The sequence below is a fragment of the Gymnoscopelus microlampas genome (genome assembly GCF_963454915.1).
Source record: "Gymnoscopelus microlampas genome assembly, chromosome: 9".
Taxonomy (NCBI): domain Eukaryota; kingdom Metazoa; phylum Chordata; class Actinopteri; order Myctophiformes; family Myctophidae; genus Gymnoscopelus; species Gymnoscopelus microlampas.
In genome coordinates this window covers 12,032,746-12,059,748 of record NC_139946.1, presented here as the reverse complement: position 1 = coordinate 12,059,748, position 27,003 = coordinate 12,032,746, and the positions used below count along the sequence as shown (strand labels likewise).

At 42.4% G+C, this 27,003-nt stretch overlaps 1 protein-coding gene across 1 annotated transcript in view; it reads left to right on the top strand.

Annotated features, from left to right (window-relative positions):
• Positions 1–27,003, top strand: part of celf5a (cugbp, Elav-like family member 5a) — a gene marked incomplete at both ends in the record, with an annotated part of 364,109 nt that overhangs the window by 1,181 nt on the left and 335,925 nt on the right. Inside the window, one exon of the mRNA XM_084066484.1 lies at positions 26,593–26,675. Within this exon, the coding sequence (XP_083922610.1) occupies positions 26,593–26,675 (83 nt within the window). The remainder of the gene's footprint in view (positions 1–26,592; positions 26,676–27,003) is intronic.

The window sequence follows — 27,003 nt, the reverse complement described above, 5'->3', positions numbered from 1 at the left end:
GGGGCAGATAGATCAGAGGCGCTCGGAAAGGATGCATTTTTAAAGCTCTCATCCATCCCCTCAGCCACTGAGTCCCATCTTTTGCGGAGAGAGAGGGGCGGCATCATTTATTCATCCTTATGCTTTCTTTAACATCAAGCGCGTGTGTGTGTGGATGGGAAAGGGCTGCTTGCTCGCAAAACCAGAGACAACACGAAATCAATGCCATAAAGCCAGCCTACCACAATGTCTCAAAAATAGGGACGCGAAAACTGTCACTAGATGACGGACACGGACGTCGTCGCCACGACGACGCCAGCAGTGATGCTGCTGCTGCCTGCGCCGCTAAAATGGAAGGCTCGTGGGAGAGAGAGTGGCTACAAATCTCAGTGGGTTTATATATCACGGGAAAACGTAAGTTTTCCCGTGATATATAAGCCCACTGAGATTTGTTTAAGTGTTCCATAAGTTGTTATTTCAGAATACCCCATGTGTAGTCTACATCCCAGGTGAATTGATGACGTAACATTGCTTTACAATTCGAGGTCCCCCTATAACAGCCAGTCAGTCAATGTATAGATAATCATCACCACCACCATCAAAATCATGGCAATAGCATCACACTCACACTATTAGATCAACATTCAGCTGCTTACATTATTCAAATACCTTTTACCTCCCCATATCCTAGCCATGGCAGAGTGTGTCACATCATTTGATCAGCTTGTGTTTGCAAAACCCACATGCAGGGGAGGGGGGGGGGCAAAGCCTACTCAACTTTGGATAGCCTAAAAGACCATGACCCCCAGGATAATCCTACAGCTATACATTTTAAAGCTATGGTAAGACACACAGAAGAGGCAAGCGCTCAAAGGCTTTCACAGTCATGATGGAGACGGGAATCATCTGCCTCATTAGCATAATTTAACAGTAAATATAGACACATTAGATCACTATTGCTTATACAGTGACATACATAGATGGGAATAGGAGCACAATTCCTCTAAAACATCTTTTAATATACCGTATTTGTGTCTTAAAAGGCAATAATGTAATTGTATTGTTTTCAGTTATAAGACTGCCCCAAGAAGGTGCAAAAATGCAAATGGCAAACATAGTCTTTAAGGTGATTTAAAATCCATTCCTCCTCTTAACCATAGGGCTAGGGCCTATTCCTAATGTTCGTTTATTTATTTATTTTATTTTTATGTCACTCTCCTGCTGCCGGTGGACGTCGTCGATGTGTGGTGGCAGCTACAGTATATAAGATAAGAGTTTTATTGGATTGACATTTAGAGAGGAAAAATGACAATCAGTGACAGTCATGTAAATGCCACTTGTGACATTGTGATATTATCACAGTATCATGTCTCGGGTGACATATGGGCTCACTCTCCTAATGTAATCTCCCATTACAAAGGTTGTCCACACAACACACATGAAGTGTGTTTCTGTTGTTGACGAGGGATCAAAAAAATTGATTTCAATTCATCCTTTTGTTGACCATTAGCATGCAAAGACGTCCCATGATGGATGCACAGATTTATTAGCTCGAGCACAATATTAATCATAAAAACTAATAACATATTGAGCCTTCAAGGGAGATGTTGACTAATTAAACCGGAGTAATCTCCGTTAAGCTCGAAAACCTTTCTGTATATGATTCATAACTCTGTGAACCTATACCATACTTAGGTCTTTGCTAACGTTACCTTGTAATCTATTTGCTCCTGTTTTGCAAAATATCGTGTTCAATGAGTGTTCAATTATGTATATTGAACACTCACTGACAAATATATTACACTAGACTGCAGCACTACTGTGTATTACATAGATATTTCATGAAGCCATGTGTTTATCATATTCTGGTCAAATCCATTGCCATTGAATCTAGAGTTTTTGTTATTGAAAATACATAGAAAAACATTCCTCAGCAGTGGCCTATTCATTTGATATTACTGTGTGTGCGTGTGTGTGTGTGTGTGTGTGTGTGTGTCTGTCTGCATGCGTCAGTGCCTTATGTGTTGTAAAATATTATTGCTCTGCATTGCATAATCATTGCAGTAGTTACGGTTCGACTGATCGTTGTGTGAGAACGCTGAAATCAGAGCCTGAACATTACATTGTGAAATCCTCGGTGTAATTTAACAACGAGAGTGTACAAATGTAACCAAATGGACCTGCAAGGTTCTATTTTGTCACATTGGTACACTCTCTGAGTTACAAATTGATAAATGAACACTGACGATCATACTGTGTGGCACTTGGAGGCATTCTTTTAGAGAGAGAGAGACTGGGACTGTAGATGGATGTTGTGTGTATGTTTATTATTCTGTAACTGAAATATTTCTATATGAGTCAAATGGCATGACTCAGTCAGGACAGGAAATATGATATATCGAATGATTTAGTAGTATATTGATTTGTAAGCATGGATTGTGTTTCATATTAGTTAGCTACCTCTCTATATTGCTTATGGTATTATAATAATAATAATAATAATAATCATCAAAATCATTACTGAACTACAATTAACATGTGCCATAACGTTATGTTAAGAAAACCTTTTAATATGACCCCTTTTTAAGCATCTTGTAGTTACTTTGAATTATATAAAGTATTATGCCACGTCACTGCAAATAATCTAAGAGATTAGGTTTCTTTTCTAAACACAAATAGATGTGATTACTTATGATAAACATCCATGGTTGTTATTCTTATGTTATCTTTCACATGTGAAACTTAATTTAGTCTTATTTGTACATTTCAAACTAGTTTAGAAAATCTTGTTCAGCTTAATGAATTATCTTAGAATATAATCATCCCAGCCCAGACAAACAATTAACAGCAGTCAAACTATAACATGTCTGTAGTTTTTGATTATTTTATTTGGATATTTTACTGTCAATTCCTTATTAAGCTAAATGGATTATGAACGTGGCCCTACTGGATTTATAATTTGGAATATCAGCCATGGAGATGCACAGTCAAACACACAACACACACACACACACACACACACACACACACACACACACACACACACACACACACACACACACACACACACACACACACACACACACACACACACACACACACACACACAGAGGCAGGCATGTGCGCACACACATAAGCCTTATGGGTAATTAGACCCAAGTACTGTTGTTCTGTCATTTGATTTTTTGATTTCCATTTCACAGTCTTTCAGTTATGTTTTGTGTTTGTTTGTTTATTCTTTACTATTTTCCTTATACAACTGATTCCCCCCCCCCCCCCCCCCCCCCCCCCCCCCCCCCCCCCCCCGGGTAATCATGAGGGAAAACATGGAATTAGTTTGTAAAGCGTGATAATAATGCGTGGCCATAATAACTTGACTCAAGAGGATTAGCAAAATGTGCATTGTCTTGAAGCAGCAGTCTCCTGGGTGATCAGCTGGTTTGGCCTCCCTAAACAGTGCGTGCCTCCGCCAATTAAAAATGCAGTCTAGTCTTCCTCTTCAAATGATTAATTCTGCCCACGCCGTCGATGGCCTGCCAATTATTGTCGCCCAATTGGTATTAATAGGTGGAGGATTTCCTGATGTTGAATTTATCACTGGCTGTGAAAACTTCTCCCTTTGCCTCTAATTAGCGTCCACTGACAGCACACGTGCAGAATTCACAGAGCGCGTACACACACACACACACGCGCGCATGTACACGCATGCATGAGCACACGCATATGCACATGCTCGCACGTATACATACACATGACCGAGGCGTCGTTCGTTCTGTAAATGGTATTTTCTATCATTGTACAAAAGGCTTGTTTGAAGGCTATTTTTATTCCGGGTTTCTGGAATTACTGGCTAGCTGACAGTTTCGCTTCAAGAAAAATTGGACGTAAACATGAAAAGCAAGGCAGCTGCCGTTTCCTTTTCTCTGTGCAGTTCAGTGGCTAAAGATGGCTGAAGAAATGGTTTGTTTGTTTTGCTCCTTAATATAACTGCATGGATTTCGTAGTGACAGATTGGAGGGGAAAAAAAACAATACAATTTCAAGAAAATGTCACAAAAGCCACACAGGAAAATACCGAGCGTTAATTTAACTCTTGAGAGTGTACAAATGGAGTCAAAGTGGAACCTTTATGGGTCCATTTACACTCCTTGAGTTAGAGAGGGAGAGAGAGGCGAGGACAGCGAAGGTGTGTGTGTGTGTGTGTGTGTGTGTGTGTGTGTGTGTGTGTGTGTAGCAAGAATGATTCAGCACTGTGGACAGACAGACAAGGCAATACAAACCCCACGCTGCTTCCATCTGCTGGGCTGAGGCAGCCAGTATCAATATTAAGCTAGTGTCGGGGGATCATTGTGTTAATGCATTTATAAATGGACCAGAGATATTGCCATAGACCTCAGCCAAGCAGAAGCACATTAAATCATGGAATAATCTAATGAAATATTTATTCAAGTTTTTTTTATTTTTTTTATTTTTTCCCTTCCCTTCGAGCTGGTCTATAACGGATAGGGTGTCTATCTGTCTGTGGGTTCGTCCTTTGCAATGAAATGAGGGACGAGGAGGAGAAGATGGAGGGACGGATTTGAAAAGTGAGAAGAGGGAAGTCTACATGCGGTGCACGTCACGCCAAAATGAGATAGTATTAATAGGGGACCTAGAGTGTCCCTATAGAGGATTATAGCCTGAATGGCCAGTCGTGTTGACTAAACTAATCTGGGGGGAATCTTTTGTTTGCCACATCCTCTCTCTCTCTTTCATACGTTATACCTCTTTCATACACCATCATAGATATGAGAGTGTGGGAGTGTGTGTGTCTCGTCTCCGTGGCGAATGGGCTCATACGGAACGCATCTGAGACCAACGAGAGTTGTAGGACAGCGTCCCCCCTGAGGAAACAGATGGGAGCAAATTCACTTACAGACCATAAACAGAGTCGTATGGGAAGAGTGTGGATAGCACACACACACACATGCATGCAGGCACGCACGCACGCGCAGGCAGGCACGCACACAGCTCTCTACATTGATAGACTGACAGCCGTTTATTGAAGGATCCTTTTATTTAAGTTGGACGTCATCAGCAGGTGGTAGCACAGTCTGGCTTCTGATTGGCTATCAATGAAATTATGCAATTCGATGAAACCACAAATAGACGAAGAAGCTCTCAATGTCGGCCGACAGAAGCACAGCTTCTTTTTTCTCGTCCCTTTTTTATACGTCTTGGCATCAAATCGTTCTTGTAAACTCACTATAACATTAATTGTCTGTCTCCAATGTAGTTTTGTCAAATGATTTGGAAGAATAAGAGAATAATGTTGTCTTCTGTTGTCTGGGGCTTGTGGTTGAAGGCCACCACCAGGCCAGACTAATGCAATATCAGCGTTTGCTTCACAGCCCTTAAATGTCTGTAAATATTGTAATAAGCAACAGTGCTTTTCCTCATAAAAGATGCAGCAGCTCGACTGGTTCTGACAGGCGCTATGGGCCTTGACTTCAGGATGAGGAGGAGTGTTTCTCTCTCTCTCTCTCTCGCCTCCCTCTCCTCCTCTCTTTGCTGTTGGCTCGCTGTTGAAGGAGAGTGGCCGTCCTCCATGCTAGTGTCGACACAGTCTTCCTCCACTGGGGGCTAGTGTCCACACACCACAAACGTTCACCTGGCTTTCAACCCGGGCCGTCTTTACTTTTTTTTTTTTTTTTTCTGTGAGAGAGAGAGAGAGAGAGAGAGAGAGAGAGAGAGACTTTCAGATGGATTGATTTCCTGCACCGATGTAACATTCATTACGGCGTGTTACAGTACAGTGTGTTCTTGGTATGTTGGAAAGCTAGTCTTATTCCATGACCTTTTTACTAGAATATACTTGAACTCCAAGGTTGCCCTAAAGGAGGAGCAGAGATGCGACGTGTGCGTGTGTGTGTGTGTGGTGTGGGGGGGGGGGGGGGGGGGTCCGCAAGATAATACAGTATACTGTAGATCAGCTTTATGGTTGAGATGCTTTCTTTGACTGTCAAACGTACAGCTCTATACTATATGCTGAATGAATGTGCCATGCATAGTGCACACAACTCAACAGTGGCTATAGTTTCATTTTGGGGTTTGGTGAAGGTTAAATGTACTGCAATATGGGAACCTATAGAAAAAAAAGTATTTATATTTTTTTGCCTCTGGGGGCACCACCTCCTTTTTTTTGTGTGTAGGAACAGGAACTCGGTTTGGCTCCTCCCCCTTTCTTAGTCCACTTCCTCCCGGGTGCTTCTACCCTCAACACTACACGTTTAGGGCAGTGGTGCTGACAGATTCTTGCTATTAGCAGAATCTGTCTTGAGAGATTAGATGTACTGTATTATAGTACGCTTGTGACTGTGGGTGCCTGTCAAAAGGTTTTGCTGGTTTAATGCCATTTTGAATGGTTATTATTACATTTTTCAATTCATCGTGGAGCTCAAGTGAAGCCATACTGTATTGCAAAAAAAAAAAAAGATATCGCTTAATGTTTTTTGTGATACACTTTGCCTAATTGTACATATGGGTATTATTTAATGTTGCTGAATTTACTCCAGTATGTGGGGCATGTCATGGACCAAAAATAATTGTACATAAGTTGATTACCATTTTTTTTTTGTGGCACACTCTCTACAAACTCCCTTGATGTTAGAATCACTTTCTCAAGAGCAAAGTAAGTAGCTTCCAATTGATTTGTTAGTTGGCTTTATTTTGTGCCTATCATTACTGCGCTGCCAGAGATTGAAAAAAAATATATACAGTATATATTTAAAAATGCTACTTCCCCCCCCCATCTTCAAAATAGAAAATAATTTAGGTCACTGAAGGAACAGCTACTGGCTTAGTGACAGAATGTTGGTTTTGAAATATTCTTTGTGAGTTGCAGGTCACATTTCTTCTCGAAAAGGCACGGGTCTGTGGAGACATACCACCTTCTCATTCTCGCACAAAGGTCACAGCTATTCCCTTGGTCTAAATAGAGGGATAGAAGCCTATCTATTTTGTATGGTGGGGCTTAGCAGAGTGCCATTGCCTACAAAGCAGAATGTACCATTTTTAAAGAGGAGAGGAGATATAAAGGCAGGGAAGGGAGAGATACAGAGAGAAGGAGAAGGAGGAGGAGAGGGGGGTTGGGTGGGGGGGGTTGTGAGTTTCTATGAGCACTGCCCCTGTGCTCTTTAATGTTGTGTTTGAGCCTGGCTGGGCACAGATTCATTTTAGAAGGGGAAAATGAAATAACGAGAGAGAGAGAGAGGAGATTTTAATGTAATGTTTTTTTGATAATCCCCTCTCCATTTTGAAATGGTTCAGGGGGAACTCATGCGATAAAGCCTTGTACAAGCCCCCGGAAAAAAAAAAAATAAGTTATTTGTCTTGCCTTGTAGTGCTGGCTGTAGCCTTTGAGGACTCGCCATGTTTTGACCCCGGAAAATAAATAAAAAAAACACACAGCTTAGTCAAGCCATCACACATCTCTCTAAGAATACCAAATGGCTTTGTGAGTCCTTGATGCAGGTGTGTGAGCTGTATGTACATGCAGCGTACGTGAGGGAGGGAGCCCTCAAGAGCAAATGAGAGTGCGAGCGAGTTTGCCGCTGTCACTTAGCCCATTGAGACCTGGAACGCATCTGTGTCACTTTAGCTTCCTTTGGCTATGCAAAAATATCAGATATACAAGCTCGTAGCGCGGCACCGAGTGCCGCGCTACGAGCTTGTAGATCTGCTATTTTTGAAAAATCGTGAAAATTATTTTTTAGTATTTTTTTCCGAAAAAATGTTGGGATTTAAAAAATGTTTAGAAGCGGCCTCAGGTCTTAATGGGTTAGAACAATGTGACAGAGAGGAATTGGAGTGCACTTGGCACACGTACGCAGCGGTTGGGTCCACAAGGCAAATGACAGACAGACACATGAGGCTGGGAACAAATGGACTGGATGGATGGACGGAGGGACGGACGGACAGACGGATAAGCGGAGGGGAAAAGATTAACCCATTCAGACCGGGGAACGCATCTGTGTGTCATTTTTGGATTTCTTCGGAGCCGCGCTACGAGCTTGCAGATCTGCTATTTTTGAAAAATCATGAAAATGTGTGCAAATCTTTGAATATATATATACCAACATCATATTTTAACTCAAATGTTTGCTTCCTGAGGGGTCCCTGGAACAAAATATTTTGAGATGGGGGGGGGGTCCGCAGACAAATACATAATCATTTTGGGTGGTCCTTGACATGAAAAAGTTTGAGAACCACTGATAAATAGCAACATACGTTTAAAAAATAAATAAAAAAAACGTTAGAAGACATTTGTAGAATCCCCCCAGGAGCAAAGATTTGAGTTACAAATATTCTTTAAAAAAAAAAAAAGTACATACATTCAAAGATTCTTCCACAAATTCTCGCGATTTTTCAAAAACAGTGCCGCGCTACGAGCTTGTAGATCTGCTGTTTTTGAACAGCCCAAAGTATAAAATGGTGGTTTAAGTGGTTCCCGGTCGCAATGGGTTAAGTGTTTGTCAGAGATGCAGAAACAAATGGTTTCTTTTTATCCCAAAGGCACTCTGAGAGGGCAGAGTGACGGGTGCAGAGCTCAGGAGGACATTGCAGGAATGCACTGACAGGTTGGAGAGCTGTTTGGGCGCACCGAGCAGGCGCGCGGAGGAGAGCAGAGGAAAACAAAGGGATTGAACGCGGAAAAGGAAGGGTGGCGGCGGGGTAGTGGATGAGGGCAAGTTTTGGCAGATGTATAACATAATCACCCCCCAAGCTGAAGCTGTGCTGATACGAAGAAAATCCCTCTAGTAATACTCTCACTTCACAGGACAAATACGTACTAATACAAACTGCTAAAACCAATAATACTACAGTAGAGCTGCTGCTACACTTAGCAACCGACCGCTAGGCTAGTCATACATTTTACTGTTGCTTTTTTTTGGCTATCACAACACGAATGTATCTGGTGTTAACTCTTTAAGACCGGGAACGCATTTGTTGTGTGTCATTCTTAGATTTCGTTGGGCTATTCAAAAATAGCAGATCTACAAGCTCATAGTGCGGCACTGAGTGCCGCACTATGAGCTTGTAGATCTGCTATTTTTGAAAAATCATGAAAAGCTGTGCAAATATTAGATTTTTTCCCCTTTTTTTTCTCAAATCTTTGCTTCTGGGGGTTCCTGGAACTAAATATTCTACAAATGTTCGCTTTAAAAAATATATATAATCCAAGATTTTGCCACGAATGTTCACGATCTTTCAAAAAATAGCAGATCTACAAGCTCATAGCGCGGCACTCGGTGCCGCGCTATGAGCTTGTATATATGCTATTTTTGAATAGCCCAAAGAAATCTTAAAAAATGACACACAGATGCGTTCCCGGTCTCAATGGGTTAAAGCAGCTATTACTATTTGTTGTAACTACAATAGATTTGCCATTACAATTTAGGCTATATATATTGTCTGTAATGGCAATAATAATCAATAACATCATCATTAAACCCCCCACCCATGTCCTAAATAATGTATGAATATTTAACTAGTCTTTGGTCAGATGAAGAGACAGTATAGTAAGGATGGAAAAATGTCTATGAATACTCAGGTCCGTAAGGGATGTGTGAGTGGAGATGTACGCTGCTCAGCAATGGTTATAAATAGCAGTTCTGTGGTATTTCCGAAAATAGGTTAAGCTGCCATCGCTGTGCTGCTGGCATGACATCACTGATTGCCTGCCAGCCTCCCCCCCCCCCCCCCCCCAAAAGACTGATCCCATGCTGTGTGCAGAAAGAGAGAGAGAAGAGGGAGAGAATGAGGGAGGGGAGGGAGGTGGGGGGCATGATTGGCGGAGCGGGATGAGCAGCATCTGTAGGCGAACGTTAGAGTCCTCTCTCTCTCTCTCTCTGCCTGACCTCCTGCTTTTTCTTCCCCCCTTTCAACTCCATCCCTTCTTCTTCCACTCAGTTCACCCCATCTTGTCCACTGGAGGAGTGGCACTTATCTCATTCGAACCTGGAACGCATCTGTGTGTAACCACGACTTACACCATTGTTTCATACTTTGGGCTATTCAAAAATAGCAGATATACAAGAGCTATGAGCTTGTAGATCTGCTATTTTTGAAAAATCGTGACAATGTGTGCAAATCTTTGAATATATATATTTTTTAAAGGGAACATTTGTAACTCAAATCTTTGCTTCTGGGGGGGTCCTGGAACAACATATTTTGAGATGGGGGTCCGCGGCCAAATACGTATAATTTCGGGGTTCCTTGACATGAAAAATGTTTGAGAACCACTGATTATTATAGCAACATCAGTTTAAAAAAAAAACTGTTAGGATTTAGAAGACATTTGTAGAATCCTCCCAGAAGTAAAGATTTGAGTTAAACATGTTGGCTTTAAAAAATATATATATTCAAAGATTTGCACAAACTTTCACGATTCTTAAAAAAAAAATGCAGATCTACAAGCTCATAGCGCGGCACTCGGTGCCGCGCTATGAGCTTGTAGATCTGCATTTTTTGAATAGCCAAATAAATCTAAAAATGACACCGATTCTTTCCCGGTCTGGATGGGTTATAGTGGCAAACTGACAACTGCACTAAAAGGCTCTGTTCTCTGTGATGAGAGGCAGACTCTGCCCAAAAAACTGGCCAGAGGCTTTTATGCTGAAGATGCATCACGCTGCATATTTTTGGGACGCAAAATAATTGCATGTGGATTGGAGACGGATGAAAGATGGATGCATGTGTATCTTACTTGGCGATTAACCCATTAAGACCGGGAACGCATCTGTCATTTTTAGATTTGAGCTATAAAGCATTATTTTACACTTTGGCTGTTTTTGAAAAATCGTGAAAATGTGTGCAAATCTTTGAATATATATTATTTTAAAGCGAACATTTTTAACGCAAATCTTTGCCTCTGGGGGTCCCTGGAACAACGTGTTTTGAGATGGGCGTCGGCGGCCAAATACATATCATTTTGGGGGTCCTTGACATGAAAAAGTTTGAGAACCACTGATATAGAAACATACGTTTTTCAGAAAACTGTTGGGATGTAGAGGCCATTTGTAGAATCGGCTTCAGGTCTTAATGGGTTAAATGTGATGACTGACGTTGTTTTAGTTTATGAACTTGACAGTGAAATCCAACATGGCATCCTTCCCTTCCATTAGCTCATTGATGCATCTGGTTTCATAAAAAAAAAAAAACGACTCTTAATTAGTGGCTGATGGTTTCTCATATCTGTATTGGCTGCTTTTCCCCAGCTTTCTCTCTTTACTTCTGCTTTAATGTTTATACCTTTACATCTTTTTCCCCCCATCTCTTGCTCAGTTCAAATCCCCTTCTCCCCATCTGTGTCTTTCTTCCTCTTGCTCTCACCCACTCTCTCCATCTCAAAGTGCTTCTGGCTGCCAGGCTTTCGACAGAATACCAAATTTTTTTAGTGTTGTTACCGGGAAATATACAACAATGCAACTAACAATGTGGCACATGTTCGTTAATCAGACCACCTGTGTTAATCAGACCACCTGTGTTAATTATTATCCCCTTCCAGACCAGTTGTGAAAGGCTAGGTTCAGAATGTCTGGCTCTCTGTTGTGTGCATATGGAACTAAAGGCCGACTCTATCAGCCGACTCATTAGAAGTCTATTTGGAAGAATGTGCGAGAAACATGCAATTAAGAGTTTCATCTCAAACGTGGCCCGAGAATAAGGAGCGACGTCGTGACGGAGTGCAGTGTATGCGTGATGGGGGAAGATGACATTCTTTTCTTCTCTATGTATGCTTAACCCATTGATACCTGGAACGCATCTGTGTCACTTTAGATGTCTTTTGCTATTCAAAAATAGCAGATATACAAGCTCGTAGCGCGGCACCGAGTGCCGCGCTACGAGCTTGTAGATCTGCTATTTTTGAAAAATCGTGAAAATATTTTTTCAATATTTTTTTCTGAAAAATTGTTAGGATTTAGATTTTTTTTAGACACGGCCTCAGGTCTTAAAGGGTTAATACTCATCCCTCTGTTAATCACCTCACCCTGGCAGGCTCGCTGGGCCCTTTTGAAGCCCCTATCTTGAAAGGCATCTTTCAATTTGTAAAATCAAAGTGGCTGAAACACAGATCTATCTCTTAGCCTAGCCAGTCAGTTTACAGCTGCCAATCTTCTACAAAATGTGTCTCTGCCACATCAATCAATTGATCTGCCTCAAAGGGTTCAAACGCCTTCACCTTTTGAAAGTGGACAAGAGAGCTGCAACTATCGTATGGAATCTGACAATTTGGAGCACATAAAATTAAAACCATGCATCTATTGGAAAATGATCATTTTGCAACAGTGTTGATTTTGACAGCAAATTTTGATTTAGTTTTAGTCATAGTCTTTTGAATAAAATTCCATTTGGTTTTAGTCATATTTTAGTCATCTGAAATGTTTTACTGTTAGTATAGTTTTAGTCGACTAAATATCATAAGATTTTAGTCAACTAAATCTACAGTTGATTTAGTCGACTAAAATGCATTCTGGTCGGGCTTTGATGGCGTCGTAAAGGCAGATTTTACACGTGGTTGCATGCTGAAAATACCCGATCTACAAGCTCACAACGCGTCACAGCGCGACACGTTGTGAGCTTGTAGATCTGCTATGTTCAGAGCGCAACACCCGAGCGCAACCAAACATGAAATGACTTGTCTAGTTTTTATTTGTTGACGACATTGTCAATACATTTAGTCATAGTTTTTAGTCATCATAGCTTAGTTTTTATTTAGTTTTCGTCAGTGAAAAAGGTAGTCGACGAAATCAACACTGCTTTGCAACTACTGCGCTACAGTGTCCAGTCGCTAGGCATGAGCCAAGTATAAGCGAGCTGATGCTTTTCCTTTTGTCAGGTCACGTTATCCAGGAGGTTGTTATTGTACATGAATAGGAAGACAGGCAGTTTTCTGACCTTGACTGGGGGGGGAGGTGCTTTTAGAAAACTTGCTATTGATTTCTATGTAAATCCCCCTGGCCAGCACACCCTTGTTGGGGGAGAGAGAGGGAGGGGGGGGGGTGGTTGGAGAGAAAAGAGTCTTGGCAGGTACACTCCTGTCGCCCTCCCAGAATCAGCATAGCAGGAGGAGGAGAGCAGCGGCAAGTGAGAACCTACACATTATTTACAGCGCTGTGAAACCCCATCCATTAACAGTGTCAATTAGCTTGCTCATCTGGGATGCGGGCCACTACGTTTATTTATAGAACTGGCTCTGGGTTTAATGACAGAGCAGGGATGGAGCACCCAGACAGTCTGCATAAAGTCAAGGTGTGTGTGAGTATATTTTGAATAGATTTCTTCTATAGTTATAGGTTACTAATTTAGAACTGAGAATGAAAGTTTTTATGTATAGTTTATTGGTTAGTTTAGATATTCACATTGCAAGTGTAGAAACCTTCTTCTACAGCATAAGAAGTTCTTATTGACGTCATTTTGTAGTTATAACCTACCCTATCCAAACTAGTTAGGACATTAGACGGAAAGCATGTAGCCCCCCTTGATACGTCTGCTTTCAGTCTAAAGCAGATCAATGCCCAAAAGTTGAGGAATGGATTCAGGCGACCCAATAGACAGTGTATCTAATGTGGGCGTGAAGTTATGAACAAACTTGCTGCGACCTCTAAAGGCGCATACGTCGGAATAGCCTCCCATCCACCAAGCCTAAAAGAAGAGAGATGTCCACATATCCAAGGGAAGCTGACCCAGGTGTGGTGGCATCTGGTGCTTTACCCCGAACAGAATAATGCTCTGCAGCCAAAGCCTGAACAATCCATATAAACGTTGCAATATAAATGAAAGTCTGAGAGATGTATTGACTCACTGATGCAACGACAGACAGACATTACAGAGATGCTCGCAGCAAAGAACCAGAGGCTGTTTCGTTTACCCCCGAAGAGATGTGCCATTTATTCCATGAAGACCCACTGGAGTTCAGATCCAGAGAGCTTTTACAGCTTTTACAGCAGTATACCAGAGATGAACCACAGGACCTTGTGAAGAGCTGCTGTGAACATAATGCCTGCAGATCATGGATATGTGTTGAGGCTCTGAGGCTGCTTCATGAAACCACCAGAAGATTGCTACTACAACCTTTATGGAAAAGGTGTTCTAGAGCATTGGTTCTCAAAGTGGGGTCCGGGGACCCCCAGGGGTACTTGAGGGGGTTTCAGGGGGTCCCCAGCTAAATGATAGATTAGGCACCAAATGGGCCCTTATGGGTCTGTAACTCTCAGTTAAGTTAACATTGATTTTACAACATGAATTGGGGTCCCAGAGATATAAATGCCATTAAATGGGGGTCCGTAGCCCTAATGCATGTCAAACTGGGGGTCCTTAAAATGTATCTTTTCAAATGGGGGTCCGCGGGCTAATAAGTGTCAATTTGGGGGTCCTTGACATGAAAAAGTTTGAGAACCACTGTTCTAGAGGTAATTACTTCCTCATGGTTCCTGGTGAGCTGTTGCAATGCTATGGGAGATGTTGGTTACATGAAAGAGATGGACCGTCATTGCAAAGTTACCGTTCCATATGAGTGATGGAGTGATGAAGAGCTCATGCGTGTGTGACCTTCAGAAAGCAGAATCAAGGAGGAGCCCGGTTCACAGAACTGGTGGATTTCTTTGATCACCCAAACAAAGATGATGTCTGATCCACACTACTGAGTTGTTGACACAGCAACGGCAGACAAGAAAGACACAAAGGATTTTAAACAAGGAAACCAATGTTGAGCAAGTTGAAGATGAACGAAACGAGTCATCGACGTCATGCTGCGGCTTTTATGGAGCTGTGTTTTGTGAAAATAACTACATGTTCGTGGATAATTCATCGAATCAGCACCAGAGCTTGTGGGTGTTGGGAAGAGTCTTTGGATGCAAAAATAGATGATTTATTTACATTGTGGAAAAAAGTGACTACATGAAAAAAGTGCTGATGATGTTCTGAACGCCATAGTCACATTTTTTCTCAATGTAGGCTCAAATAAATCATCTATTTTTGCATCCATATAGCCTCAATGGTTTTTGTTCAGTATGCTGACTTTTTCTGATGATGTCGGTTTTAATTAAGAAACAAAACTTGCCAGGTCTTATGTATACTTAGAGTATGATGCAGGACCTTGGCATCTCCTGTGGTACTGTACTTGTTAAGGTTACAGTACCGTAGGGGATGCCAAGCTCTTGCATCGTAAGTATTTCCCAGAGTCATATATTAAGTGAGTTCCGGGCAGCGACGGCGATTTGTCACGTTACTTACTGAAACTATATCTATTTCCGGGCAGCTTTTGACTTTTGAAACTTTATCAGTTGGCGTTTGGAACTCTTTGGAAGCGTGTGTGTTTGTTTGTGTCTCAAATTCTGTTTTTGCTGCTTTGTTGCAATGGCTCCTTTGCCTCTTAGTATTGATCCTGAGACATATAAACAGAGCCTTTTCAGAGAGAATTTATAGTATTTTGTCACACTCATTAGGCACTCTGTCCTGTCCTGTACTGTACTGGAAACTGTGCACAGCACACCATGAATGTGTATAAGCACACACCGCCATACTGTGTACACACACACACACACACACACACACACACACACACACACACACACACACACACACACACACACACACACACACACACACACACACACACACACACACACACACACACGTTTGTATTACTATACTTGTGAGGACATCAACATTTTACGACAGCAATTTTCTGAATCACATTTTTGAACATTTTGGGCATTTTAGCCCGTAAGCCTAAAGCCAAAAAACAGCAGATCTACAAGCTCACAACGTGTCGCGCTGCGACACGTTGTGAGCTTATAGATCAGCTATTTTTTGGTGCATGACACTGGCAAATAACAAGTATATAATGAGTATAAATCATGTTTTAACTCTAATTCCAACCTCTACATCTAACCTCTAAATGTGTAATCCTGACCCTAAACCCCAACCTGAATCGTTTTCTAATTGTAAACGTATCTCTAAAAATATGTTTTTTTCAACCATAAAATAACAATTTCTCTTGCGAGGACCACGAAAACGGTTCTCACAACAACTATTTCTCACATTCTACTATACTTGTGGGGACGTTTGGTCCTCACAAGTATAGTCACACGCACACGCACACACACACACACACACACACACACACACACACACGCACACGCGCACACACACGTGTAGTAGTGTTGGTATGGATCTGTTTGAGTAGCTCTCGGATGCCCGGTGAAGTCTATATGAGCGAGCATCAACAAATCAATACTCTGAGGTCTCCTGCTTCAGGGGTCAAATCAAGGAGGGGTCCGGCTCCGGGGGACCATATGCAGTGTCTGACTGACTGGTGATGGACAGACACACCGTCAGTCCTCACAGAGCGCCGTGACGTTTGTTGTTCCGCCTCTCCCAGTCCTCTCCCTCTGCTTCAAGGTGAAGGGAAGCAAAGGGGAGGAAGGGTGTGGAGGGGAAGGGTGTCAGTGCGTCAAACAGGGTTGAGAACTGGTTGGAGAGATGATGGCGGGATGGATGGCGTGATTGATGAAGGAGGAGCGGAGGAGTGCGGCCGGGGCGGACCACGCGGATCTTGGAGATGGAGCACAGAGGTTGGGCTGGCTTTAACCCGTTAAGACCCGGGAACGCATCGGTGTGTCATTTTAAGATTTCTTTGGGCTATTCAAAAATAGCTGATATACAAGCTCGTAGGAGTGCCGCGCTACGAGCTTGTAGATCTGAATTTTTTTTTTTAAATCGTGAAAAATATGTGAAAATCTTTGAATATATATGTTTTTAAGCAAACATTTTTAACTCAGATCTTTGCTTCTTGGGATTCTACAAACTAAAGTCTTCTAAATCCTAACAGTTTTTTTTGAAAAAACTTATATTGCTATGATATCAGTGGTTCTCAAACTTTTTTAATGTCAAGGACCCCCAAAAGTATATGTATTCGGCCGCGGACCCCCATCTCAAAATATGTTGTTCCAGGGACCCCCCCACAGAAGCAAATATTTGAGTTACAAATGTTCGCTTTAAAAAAAAATATATATATTCAAAGATTTGCACAACATTTCATGATTTAAAAAAAAAAATTAGCAGATCTACAAGCTCATAGCGCGGCACTCGGTGCCGCGCTATGAGCTTGTATATCTGCTGTTTTTGAATAGCCAAAAGAAACCTAAAAAAATGACACACAGATGCGTTCCCGGTCTTAATGGGTTAAGGTGGCTGCCTGACTTAATTAAGGTTTACAGGTTTACGCTAGGCTTCTGCTTATATTACGGCGCTCATTACCAGCCCATTAGGGCCCGGGCAGGGAAAATATTGTTGTCAGTACCAAGTGAGTGAGAGCACTTTGGAAAAAAAGTCCCCCATGCTCCATCTCTTCTTCTTCTTCTTGATTATACTGTTATACCTCTCCCTTCCCTCCCTCCCTCCCTCTATCTCTCATCCCTCTCTCTCCCCGCCTCCTCCTCCGGCATGGGTGGGGTCATTCGAGCACAGAGAGAGAGAGACAGATCTGGGATCTGCTTTTTTTTTTTTTTGAAGAGGTGAGGGAGTGATTAAGCAAGCCGAGAAGAGCTGCTCCGAGACCACCATGATTAACCCCCTCGTGGTCAATCTGCCGCCGCAGAGAGGCCTCCCCGACCGGTGATGATTCAGGTCATAATCACATTGTGTATCTGTGGTGCTGATGATGTGTATTTCAGCTAGCCCTACCGACCCCTCTGAAAGCCCATCACTCCGACCCCCCCCCCCTCCCCTCCCTCCCTCCCTTACACCCCCCTCTACCCCGTCCTCGTCACCTCGAGGCCCGTGCAGCAGTAAATAAAGTAAAGCAAGTCATTTACCCTTGGTGATGGCATTTTCCACCAGAGTGCAAATGATGTGCGAGCCTCTGTGCCAGGAGCCCAGGACTGGCTCCGTTTCTGCCTCCCTTGTACTTGGCCAAGGAAATGCCACAACGAGAGGAAGTTCTTCACACTTCTTCTTCCACTACACTGGGACAGCTTGGCTCCTCTTTAGGGACAAAGAGATGGAGAGTCTTGTCTATGGAGGAAGGAGGAGGGAAAGAAAGGTGGTGCAGACATATTAGAGGCTGTATAGCGGGGATTTCAGTGTGCATATATGTCAGTGGTTCTCAAACATTTTTGGCTCAGGGTACCCCTGTAAATAACCTTTACATCCACGGCACCCCTGAATCACCCCTGAATTAGAGGATACATTATGTATCATATTATGGCACGTAAATATGTAAATCTTTCCCCCTAAGCTACAGTATGTCACGACGAAAACTTGAGAGAATATCCGTTTCCGTTAGGACAGAAAAATAACTTTTACCTTTAACCACTTGAACCACAGCATCCCTATTCTGGGGGCGAACATTAGCCAAAAAGAGCCGATCTACAAGCTCATACCACGTCGCAAGGCGACACGTTGTGAGCTTGTAGTTCTGCTATTTTTGGTGAAGAGATTTGGCGTAGATTGAAAAAGAATGCATCAAGTGCAGTGCATCTCGGGTATAGAAGTTAAACTGAAGTGATATTGATGAATTCCAAATATTATGAAACTACTCTGCGGCCTGGCATACAGTATGTGCCCTTAGTTTGTGTCTGTGATGAGGTGTATGTACGTGGGCTTTATGTGTGTGTGAGAGAGCGTGTGCGTATGTGGGTGTGTGTGTGAGAGCGTGTGTGTGTCTGAGGTCATGGTCATGGATTTATCCACAGGGCTTCTATATACACTTAACAGAAATTAGCCACTCCTCACAGATTAGGGGTCAAAGGTGCTGCACCAGATGCAGGCTTGGCACAGTTCTTGATAATGGCCACAGTAAATAGCCCTGCGAATGGCTGCTGTCGACACACAGCTTTATTCCTTCCGAACGCTCTCTCTCTCTCCCTCTTTCCCACTTACACCCTTGTAGGCTCTTCAATAATCAGTCACCCCCATCCCTACGTCCCAGTAGATACACAATGCACCTTTTAAACCGTACATCAGTGTTGATTTTGACAGCACATTTTGATTTAGTTTTAGTCATAGTCTTTTGAATAAAATTCTATTTAGTTTCAATCATATTTTAGTCATCTGAAATGTTTTAGTTTTTGTCTAGCTTTAGTCGACTAAATATCATAAGATTATAGTCGACTAAATCTACAGTTGATTTAGTCGACTAAAATGTACGTTGGCGGTGCCTTGATGGCGTCGTAATGGCTGATTTTACACTTGGTTGCATGCTGAAAATAGCAGATCTACAAGCTTGTAGCTTGTAGATCGGCTATTTTCAGAGCGTAACACCCGAGCGCAACCAAACATAAAATGACTTGTCTTTTAGTTCTACTGGATCTCTTCTCCACTAGTTCCTCACTAATATCTTAGTCTAGTTTTTATTTGTTGACGAAATTGTCAGTATATTTAGTCATAGTTTTAGTCACCGTAGCCTAGTTTTTATTTCGTTTTTATTTAGTTTTCGTCGGGGGAAAAAAAGGTAGTCGAAAAACATTTTTCGTCATAGTTTTAGTCGACGAAATCAACACTGCGGTACATGTATGAATGAGGAGAGGAGAGGAGAGGAGAGGAGAGGAGAGGAGGAAACAGGGGAGAGGGTTCTTTTTCCTCCTGGAACCAGTGTGTTGAGATAAGGTTTTTAGATTGCTATCAGATGATGTTCTGGATCATCTGCTCACGCTGGCAAGGCATTCCCCATCGCTGTGTCAGCAGGCTCCAGTTACAGCACCTTTATGTTGTGTTTCAAACAATTTCATCATCCTCCCCTCCCCACACACACACACACACTGACGCAGGCACGCACACATACTCACACTCACACTCGTACTCGCTCGCGCTCATACACACACTTGGTATGCGATGCATTGCTGGCAATTTGTACGTGTTTGGATTCCAATTATGAAGTTGTTAAAGCTTTTTTTCGCCCCGTAGGCCTGCAAATTCTTATTAAGCCATACATTAAAGAGCACAGAATCACATTTAAATGGAGTTCGTGTTTTCCCTTTGTTTTGCCAGCGTTGTTGTGGTTATTAATTTATTTGCGGTGCCCTATGCATTACACATTAACAAATAAAATCGTGTTTGCGATTGTAATGCAAAATACTAATTTCCCATTCAGAGATAGGGGGCCGGCGTTCCTCTGGTAAACCAACAAACAGCAAACCAAACCCAGAGAGAGCGGGGGGAAAACAATACTGGAAGCATTCTCTCACATTACTATTATTAGAAACAAACAAAGAAACCCACACTGTAAATGTGAGTGTTAACCCATATAGACCGGTAATGCATCTGCGTGTAATTTTTTGATTTCTTTGGCTATTCAAAAATAGCAGATATACAAGCTACCGAGTGCCGCGCTACGAGCTTGTAGATCTGCTATTTTTGGAAAAGAATCGTGAGAATATGTGCAAATCTTTGAATATATATACACATTTTTAACTCAAATCTTTGAATCTGGCGGCTCCCTGGAACAAAATATTTTGAGATGGGGGTCCGCAGCCAAATACATGGCATTTTGGGGGTCCTTGACACGAAAAAAGTTTGAGAACCACTGATACTATAGCAAAAAAACTGTTAGTATTTCGAAGACATTTGAAAAAAATCCCAGAAGCAAAAATTTGAGCTAAAAACGTAATATTTATATATTCAAAAGATTTGCACACATTTTCAAGATTTTTCAAAAATAGCCCAAAGAAATCTTAAAATTACACAGATGCGTTCTCGGTCTGAATGGGTTAAAGCTTCAATCCATAAGAATGATGTCCTATCCGGAATTTCAAACGACAAAATCCCCACCACTTGCCCTGGGGATGTATTGCGCTTATGAGCCTCAGGCAGTACTGATTTTCAACCAGTTAGGTGTCCTACCTGACACCAGGGATCTCAGTGGAAGAGTAGCGAGACTCATCCTCATTGCAGATATACAGTATGCTAGTTATATTGTATTAACATACTCTACCACACAGAATGGTTAAAATAACGTTGTAGCTGACCTGTGCTGGAAGCAAACCTAGCTCACTGACACTGGAACGTCGTGGATGATGGCATCTGATGTTGAGAGGGCTGAAGTAGCGAGAATCATTATTTGCAATGGAAGCCTTGGAGTACGCAAACAGGGAAACAATCCCGCCGGCGGACTCATTTTTGTCCGAGGTAAACGGGTCAAGCTTATGTTATGATTCAATTAAGTGATTTCTAGTTGTCACAACTAGCACTGTGGTTCCCCAAACTTTTTACCTGAAGACCCAAGTTTGATGTGTGAAAATAGTGACAATAGCCGATCTCACAACACGCTGTACTTCATCATTTATTTTTTCCCAATTTATGGAATTTCTTTGATTTAAAAAAATATGTTTTATGAAATTGTTTTTAATTTATGAAACATTTGGATTTTTTTTGGGAGGGGATGATTTCTGGATGATTTGCATGGTGGCCATTGAAAATCATTAGACTGTACGTGTGTGTGTGTGTGTGTGTGTGTGTGTGTGTGTGTGTGTGGGGGGGGGGGGGGGTGCACTGGGATGGACAGAGGGTGTGAAGTGGGGGTCCAGTCACAGTCAGCCACCTCAGAGGTCAAGACCCCAGACAGACACTGTCATTGTCTCTCAACCGCGCTTTTTATGGTAACTACAGTATATGATATATATAATTTATGACCAACCCGATCGCCAGAGGAAACGTTCTCATTGAACGTTTTTCAGCGTTTCTCAAAATCCGTGCATAGACTACTGGAAAACCACAAATTCCGTGCATAGCCGCCTCGCATCTCCCCCATTGTGACTAAACCATTTCGGAGCCGCGCAGTCTCAAGGGAATTGTCGCTTTGTGAAGGACCACCGAGCGCGCTAAAGCGCGCGAGTTGCCGTCCTGAACATAGCGACATTCCCTTGAGCCTACTCAGCGGCGTTTGAGTTACGTACCGATAGGCACAGAATCGTAAATTTTGTTGTGGGGACTGCTCTACTTCCTGGTTTTTCCGGGTTGCGACTGGTTACGCCCACCGTGGGACTCCCCGTACATATGCACGGAATTTGGGGGTTTCTAGGCGACTATGCACGGAATGACGTGCACAAATCCGTGCAATGTATACTAATTCTCTGGCGATCAGGCTGATATGACGTATACTATATGAGAGGATCTAGAATATAAAGAGGTAACAGCATGAGGTAATGAAACAGCAGGGAAAAGAATATAAATTAGATGAATTCAGACTTACAGTACGTGTAGACACATGAAGGCTCATGCACACACGCAGTGGTGGAAAATAACTAAGTACATTTACTTGAGTGATGTACTTAAGTACATTTTTGAGGTATTTGTACTTTACTTGAGTATTTCCAATTTCCAATACTTACTTACTTCTACTCCACTACATTTCAGAGGCAAATATTGTACTTTTACTCCGCTACAATTATTTGAAAACTTTAGTTACTAGTTATTTTTCAGATATAAATTATGATATTATAAAACATACATTAACCACTTTAGCCCTATTTTATACCTAGGCTATTTGAAAATAGCAAATCTACAAGCTCACAACGCGTCGCATCGCGACGCGTTGTGAGCTTGTAGATCGGCTATTTTCAAATATTTTAGTACTTTTACTTTTTGTACTTTTACTCGAGTCAATTTTGAATTCTGGACTTTTACTTGTAACTTAGTATTTCTATATTGCAATATTGGTACTTTTACTTAAGTAAAACATTTGAGTACTTTTTCCACCAAGTCGCACGCACACACATACTGTACACATGTACCCACACACACACACACACGCACGCACGCACGCACGCACGCACGCACGCACGCACGCACGCGCGCGCGCGCACACACACACACACACACACACACACACACACGCACACACAGAGGACATGCTTGGAGCAGCATCTATACAGAGGCGATAAAGGTTACGGGTCAATCAATGAATCAATGGTTGACATGGCAGTATAACCCTCCTTTGTGATGCAGCCTGCGGGAGGTTACCGTGGTGCAGTGACCTGGCTCCATACGTATAGGCACGTAGCCGTGTTACAGTAACTGTACACTGCATGGATAGACTAGAACCACAGAAGTTCAAAGGGTCTTTGAAAGCATACACACATGCTACAAAAACCTTGAAAGAAACGTAAACTTGTGTCGTGTGCTACCTTACATCGTACCAGTGTTGATTTTGACAGCAAATTTTGATTCAGTTTTAGTCATAGTCTTTTGAATAAAATCCCGTTTTAGTCATATTTTAGTCATCTGAGATGTTTTACTGTTAGTCTAGTTTTAGTCGACTAAATATCATAAGATAGTCGACTAAATCTACAGTTGATTTAGTCGACTTAAATGTATTTTGGCGGTTTACACTTGGTTGCATGCTGAAAATAGACGATCTACAAGCTCACAACGCGTCGCGCTGCGACGCGTTGTGAGCTTGTAGATCAGCTATTTTCAGAGCGCAACACCCGAACGCAACCAAACATAACATGACTTGTATTTTAGATCTACTGGATCTTTATTCCACTAGTCCCTCCCTAACGTTTTCGTCTAGTTTTTATTTGTTGACGTAATTGTCAATATGTTTAGTCCTAGTTTTAGCCATCGTTGCTTATTTTTTATTTAGTTTTCGTCAGTGAAAAAAGGTAGTCGACGAACATTTTGTCATAGTTTTAGTCGACGAAATCAGCACTGCACCGTACAGTACGCATACACTAACTGAAAAAGCAGGAAAAGAAAGAAAATATCTTGTTAGAAAATTAGGGTTTGACTGACTGGGGTGGTGAACGTATAGGATGGCTGAAGGTGATCCGATATTCAATGTGAGGAATGGATTGGAATATTGTCTGTGTTGTAAAGACAACCTAATTTATCAACAACACCCACTGAATGCGTTTTGGCTGTTGAAATGAGATCCAAAATGCAGACTGGCTTTGCTAATAAACCATCTTCCAAGTGGCAGAAATATGATACTGTGGGGTAACCCACGTGAACCTCATTAATAGAACACAAGCAAATCTATTTATTCAGACAGTCGGGGGGGGGGGGGGGAATGATTGCCTCAATACACTCCCTCGGTTTTCTCTCTCTCCCACTCCTCCTTCTGTCACCCCTTCCATCTTCCATCCTCTCATTCGCTCCTTTTCGGCAGAACTCGCATGTAATGCGACTGTGTGTAGGTACATCTGCTTTGTTTATGAGTACTGTGTGTGTGTGTGTGTTTGTCTGTACGCCGACGACTCCCTTCCCTCCCCCCTTTATCTGCAAGACTGGTATCAACCCCCCCATCCCTCACTCTCTCTCTCTCACCCTCCCTTGTCAGCTCTGTTCCTCGTGTCTGTCTGTGCTGCTGGCTTGTCAGAAGAGCTCAGCGTTGTGGCGCTGGGCAGACTGCTGTGAGCTTCGGACAGCAAGAAGCCTTGATTTCATGGTGCTAAGGATGGGCAGGCTGGACAGGCTGGCTGCCCCCCCCCATCCCCCAGCTCTCCCCACTGTTCTGTTTCATTCCTCTCCTCCTTTCCGCTCCTCTCTCCCTCTGCTATAGCAAATTGTCTGCGTGTGTGTGTGTGTGTGTACCGTTGGTTGGTTCTTCCACGGTTTGCCTGCTGTCATTAGCTTGTTCCCTTATTCCGACAGACACATTCCCCTTTCTGCAAGGTGTTATTTTTCTTGACTGACAAGATGTTCTGATGGAGTGAGTTTGATGGCGTGCCAGTACGGAGCATGCTGGCGCGCTTGATTCCTTTCCCTTTTCCGTCTAGAGCTAGACCTCGTTTCCTCATATCTTTCAGCTTTTGGTTAACTTAACCCATTGAGACCTGAAGCCGATTCTACATGTCTCCTAAATCCCAACAGTTTTCTGAAAAACGCATGTTTCTATATCAGTGGTGCTCAATCTTTTTCATGTCAAGGACCCCCAAAATGATATGTATTTGGCCGCGGACCCCCATCAAAATATGTTGTTCCAGGGACCCCGCAGAAGCAAAGATTTGAGTTAAAAATGTTCGCTTTAAAAATATATATATTCAAAGATTTGCACACATTTTCACGAATTTTCAAAAATAGCAGATCTACAAGCTCGTAGCGCGGCACTCGGTGCCGCGCTATGAGCTTGTATATCTGCTATTTTTGAATAGCCCAAAGTGTAAAATAATGCTTTTTATCTCAAATCTAAAAATGACACAGTTCCAGGTCTTAGTGGGTTAAAATGATTTTGTGGTCGGGGCTACTACTGAAAATAGATAAATAGCTAGCTGCAGATAGTATGCACTGTAACTGCTTGTCTTTTCTGGCAGTGTTTATGCTAATTTCATGCCTAGACTTGTCTGTGTGGTATTCTATGGATATATTTCAAGCCTTGTGGCCTCGCTGTACACCTAATAAGGTGTTTCCTGTTCAACGTCGGGTTTCAATTCCTTTTATTCTAGTTCTTGTATTGCTGCGTATTTGAAGCAAAACACCAAAGTCAAAGTCTTTCTGATTGTAATTCTGAATCTGTTTCCTTCTTCATTTATTGATGTTTCTATTGTGATGCTCATACCTCAGTGTAATTTTATCCATTTCATTTGTATACTTGGAGAGCATGCAAATGGAACATTGTCTATTGATTTCACTGTGTGCACTTGTTCATGTTTTTGAAGTGTGCTATGTTCCTCTGTCAGTGGTGGTCAGTTTGTCTTCTGATTCAGTGGTTTTCAACCCTTTTCATGCCAAGGCCCCCTAAATCGATATACATTTGGCCGCGGACCCCCATCTGAAAACTGTTTTGTGCCAGGGACCCTCGGAAGCAAAGATTTAGTAAAACAATTTCGCTTTAAAAAATATATATATATATTCAAAGATATGCACACATTTTCAAGATCTTTCTAAAATAGCGGATCTACAAGCTCATAATTGTAGGATGTACTGTTGATTTCTCTTGTGTGTCTAATCTTAATCTTGTTCTGTAATCTCGACAGCATTGCAAATGAGGGGTGAACCTCGATGCTCTTTTCGAGAATAAATAGAGGTTTCAATCAATCGTTCAGTGTTGCATCATGTTAGTTTGTGACTGTGATGTCTTCTGTTTATCTGTATTAAAATACCCAATAAGACCTGGAACGCATCTGTGTCACTTCAGCTTTCTTTGGCTATTCAAAAATAGCAGATCTACAAGCCCATAGCGCGGCACCGAGTGCCGCGCTACGAGCTTGTAAATCTGCTATTTTTGAAAAAAAAAATGAAAATGTGTGCAAATCTTTGAATATATATATTCTGTTAAAGCGAACATTTAACTCAAATCTTTGCTCCTGGGGGTCCCTGGAACAACATATTTTGAGATGGGGGTCGGCGGCCAAATACATATCATGTCGGGGGGTCCTTGACATGAAATATAGTTTGAGCACCACTGATATAGAAACATACGTTTTTTCAGAAAACTGTTAGGATTTAGAAGACATTTGTAGACTCGGATTTCAGGTCTTAATGGGTTAAAATACCCAATAATGGGTTTTAACTCTACCTGCCTTGCTGTGTTGCGTCTGTGTGTGTGTGTGTGTGTGTGTGTGTGTGTGTGTGTGTGTGTGTACATGTATATAATGTTTGTGTCTTGGTTTGTGTCACTGTGCTGCAGGTTGTGCGTTCCTCACCTACTGTGCCCGGGAGTCGGCCATCAAAGCTCAGAACGCCCTTCATGAACAGAAGACGCTGCCGGGGGTAGGTCTCTCCCCCCGTCCCTCTCTCTCTCTCTTTCCCTTTCACTCTCTCTTTCTCTTTCTGCCAGGGGTAGGTCTCTCCCCCCGTCCCTCTCTCTCTCTCTTTCCCTTTCACTCTCTCTTTCTCTTTCTGCCAGGGGTAGGTCTCTCCCCCCGTCCCTCTCTCGCTCTTTCCCTTTCACTCTCTCTTTCTCTTTCTGCCAGGGGTAGGTCTCTCCCCCCGTCCCTCTCTCGCTCTTTCCCTTTCACTCTCTTTCTGTCAGGGGTAGGTCTCTCCCCCCGTCCCTCTCTCGCTCTTTCCCTTTCACTCTCTTTCTGTCAGGGGTAGG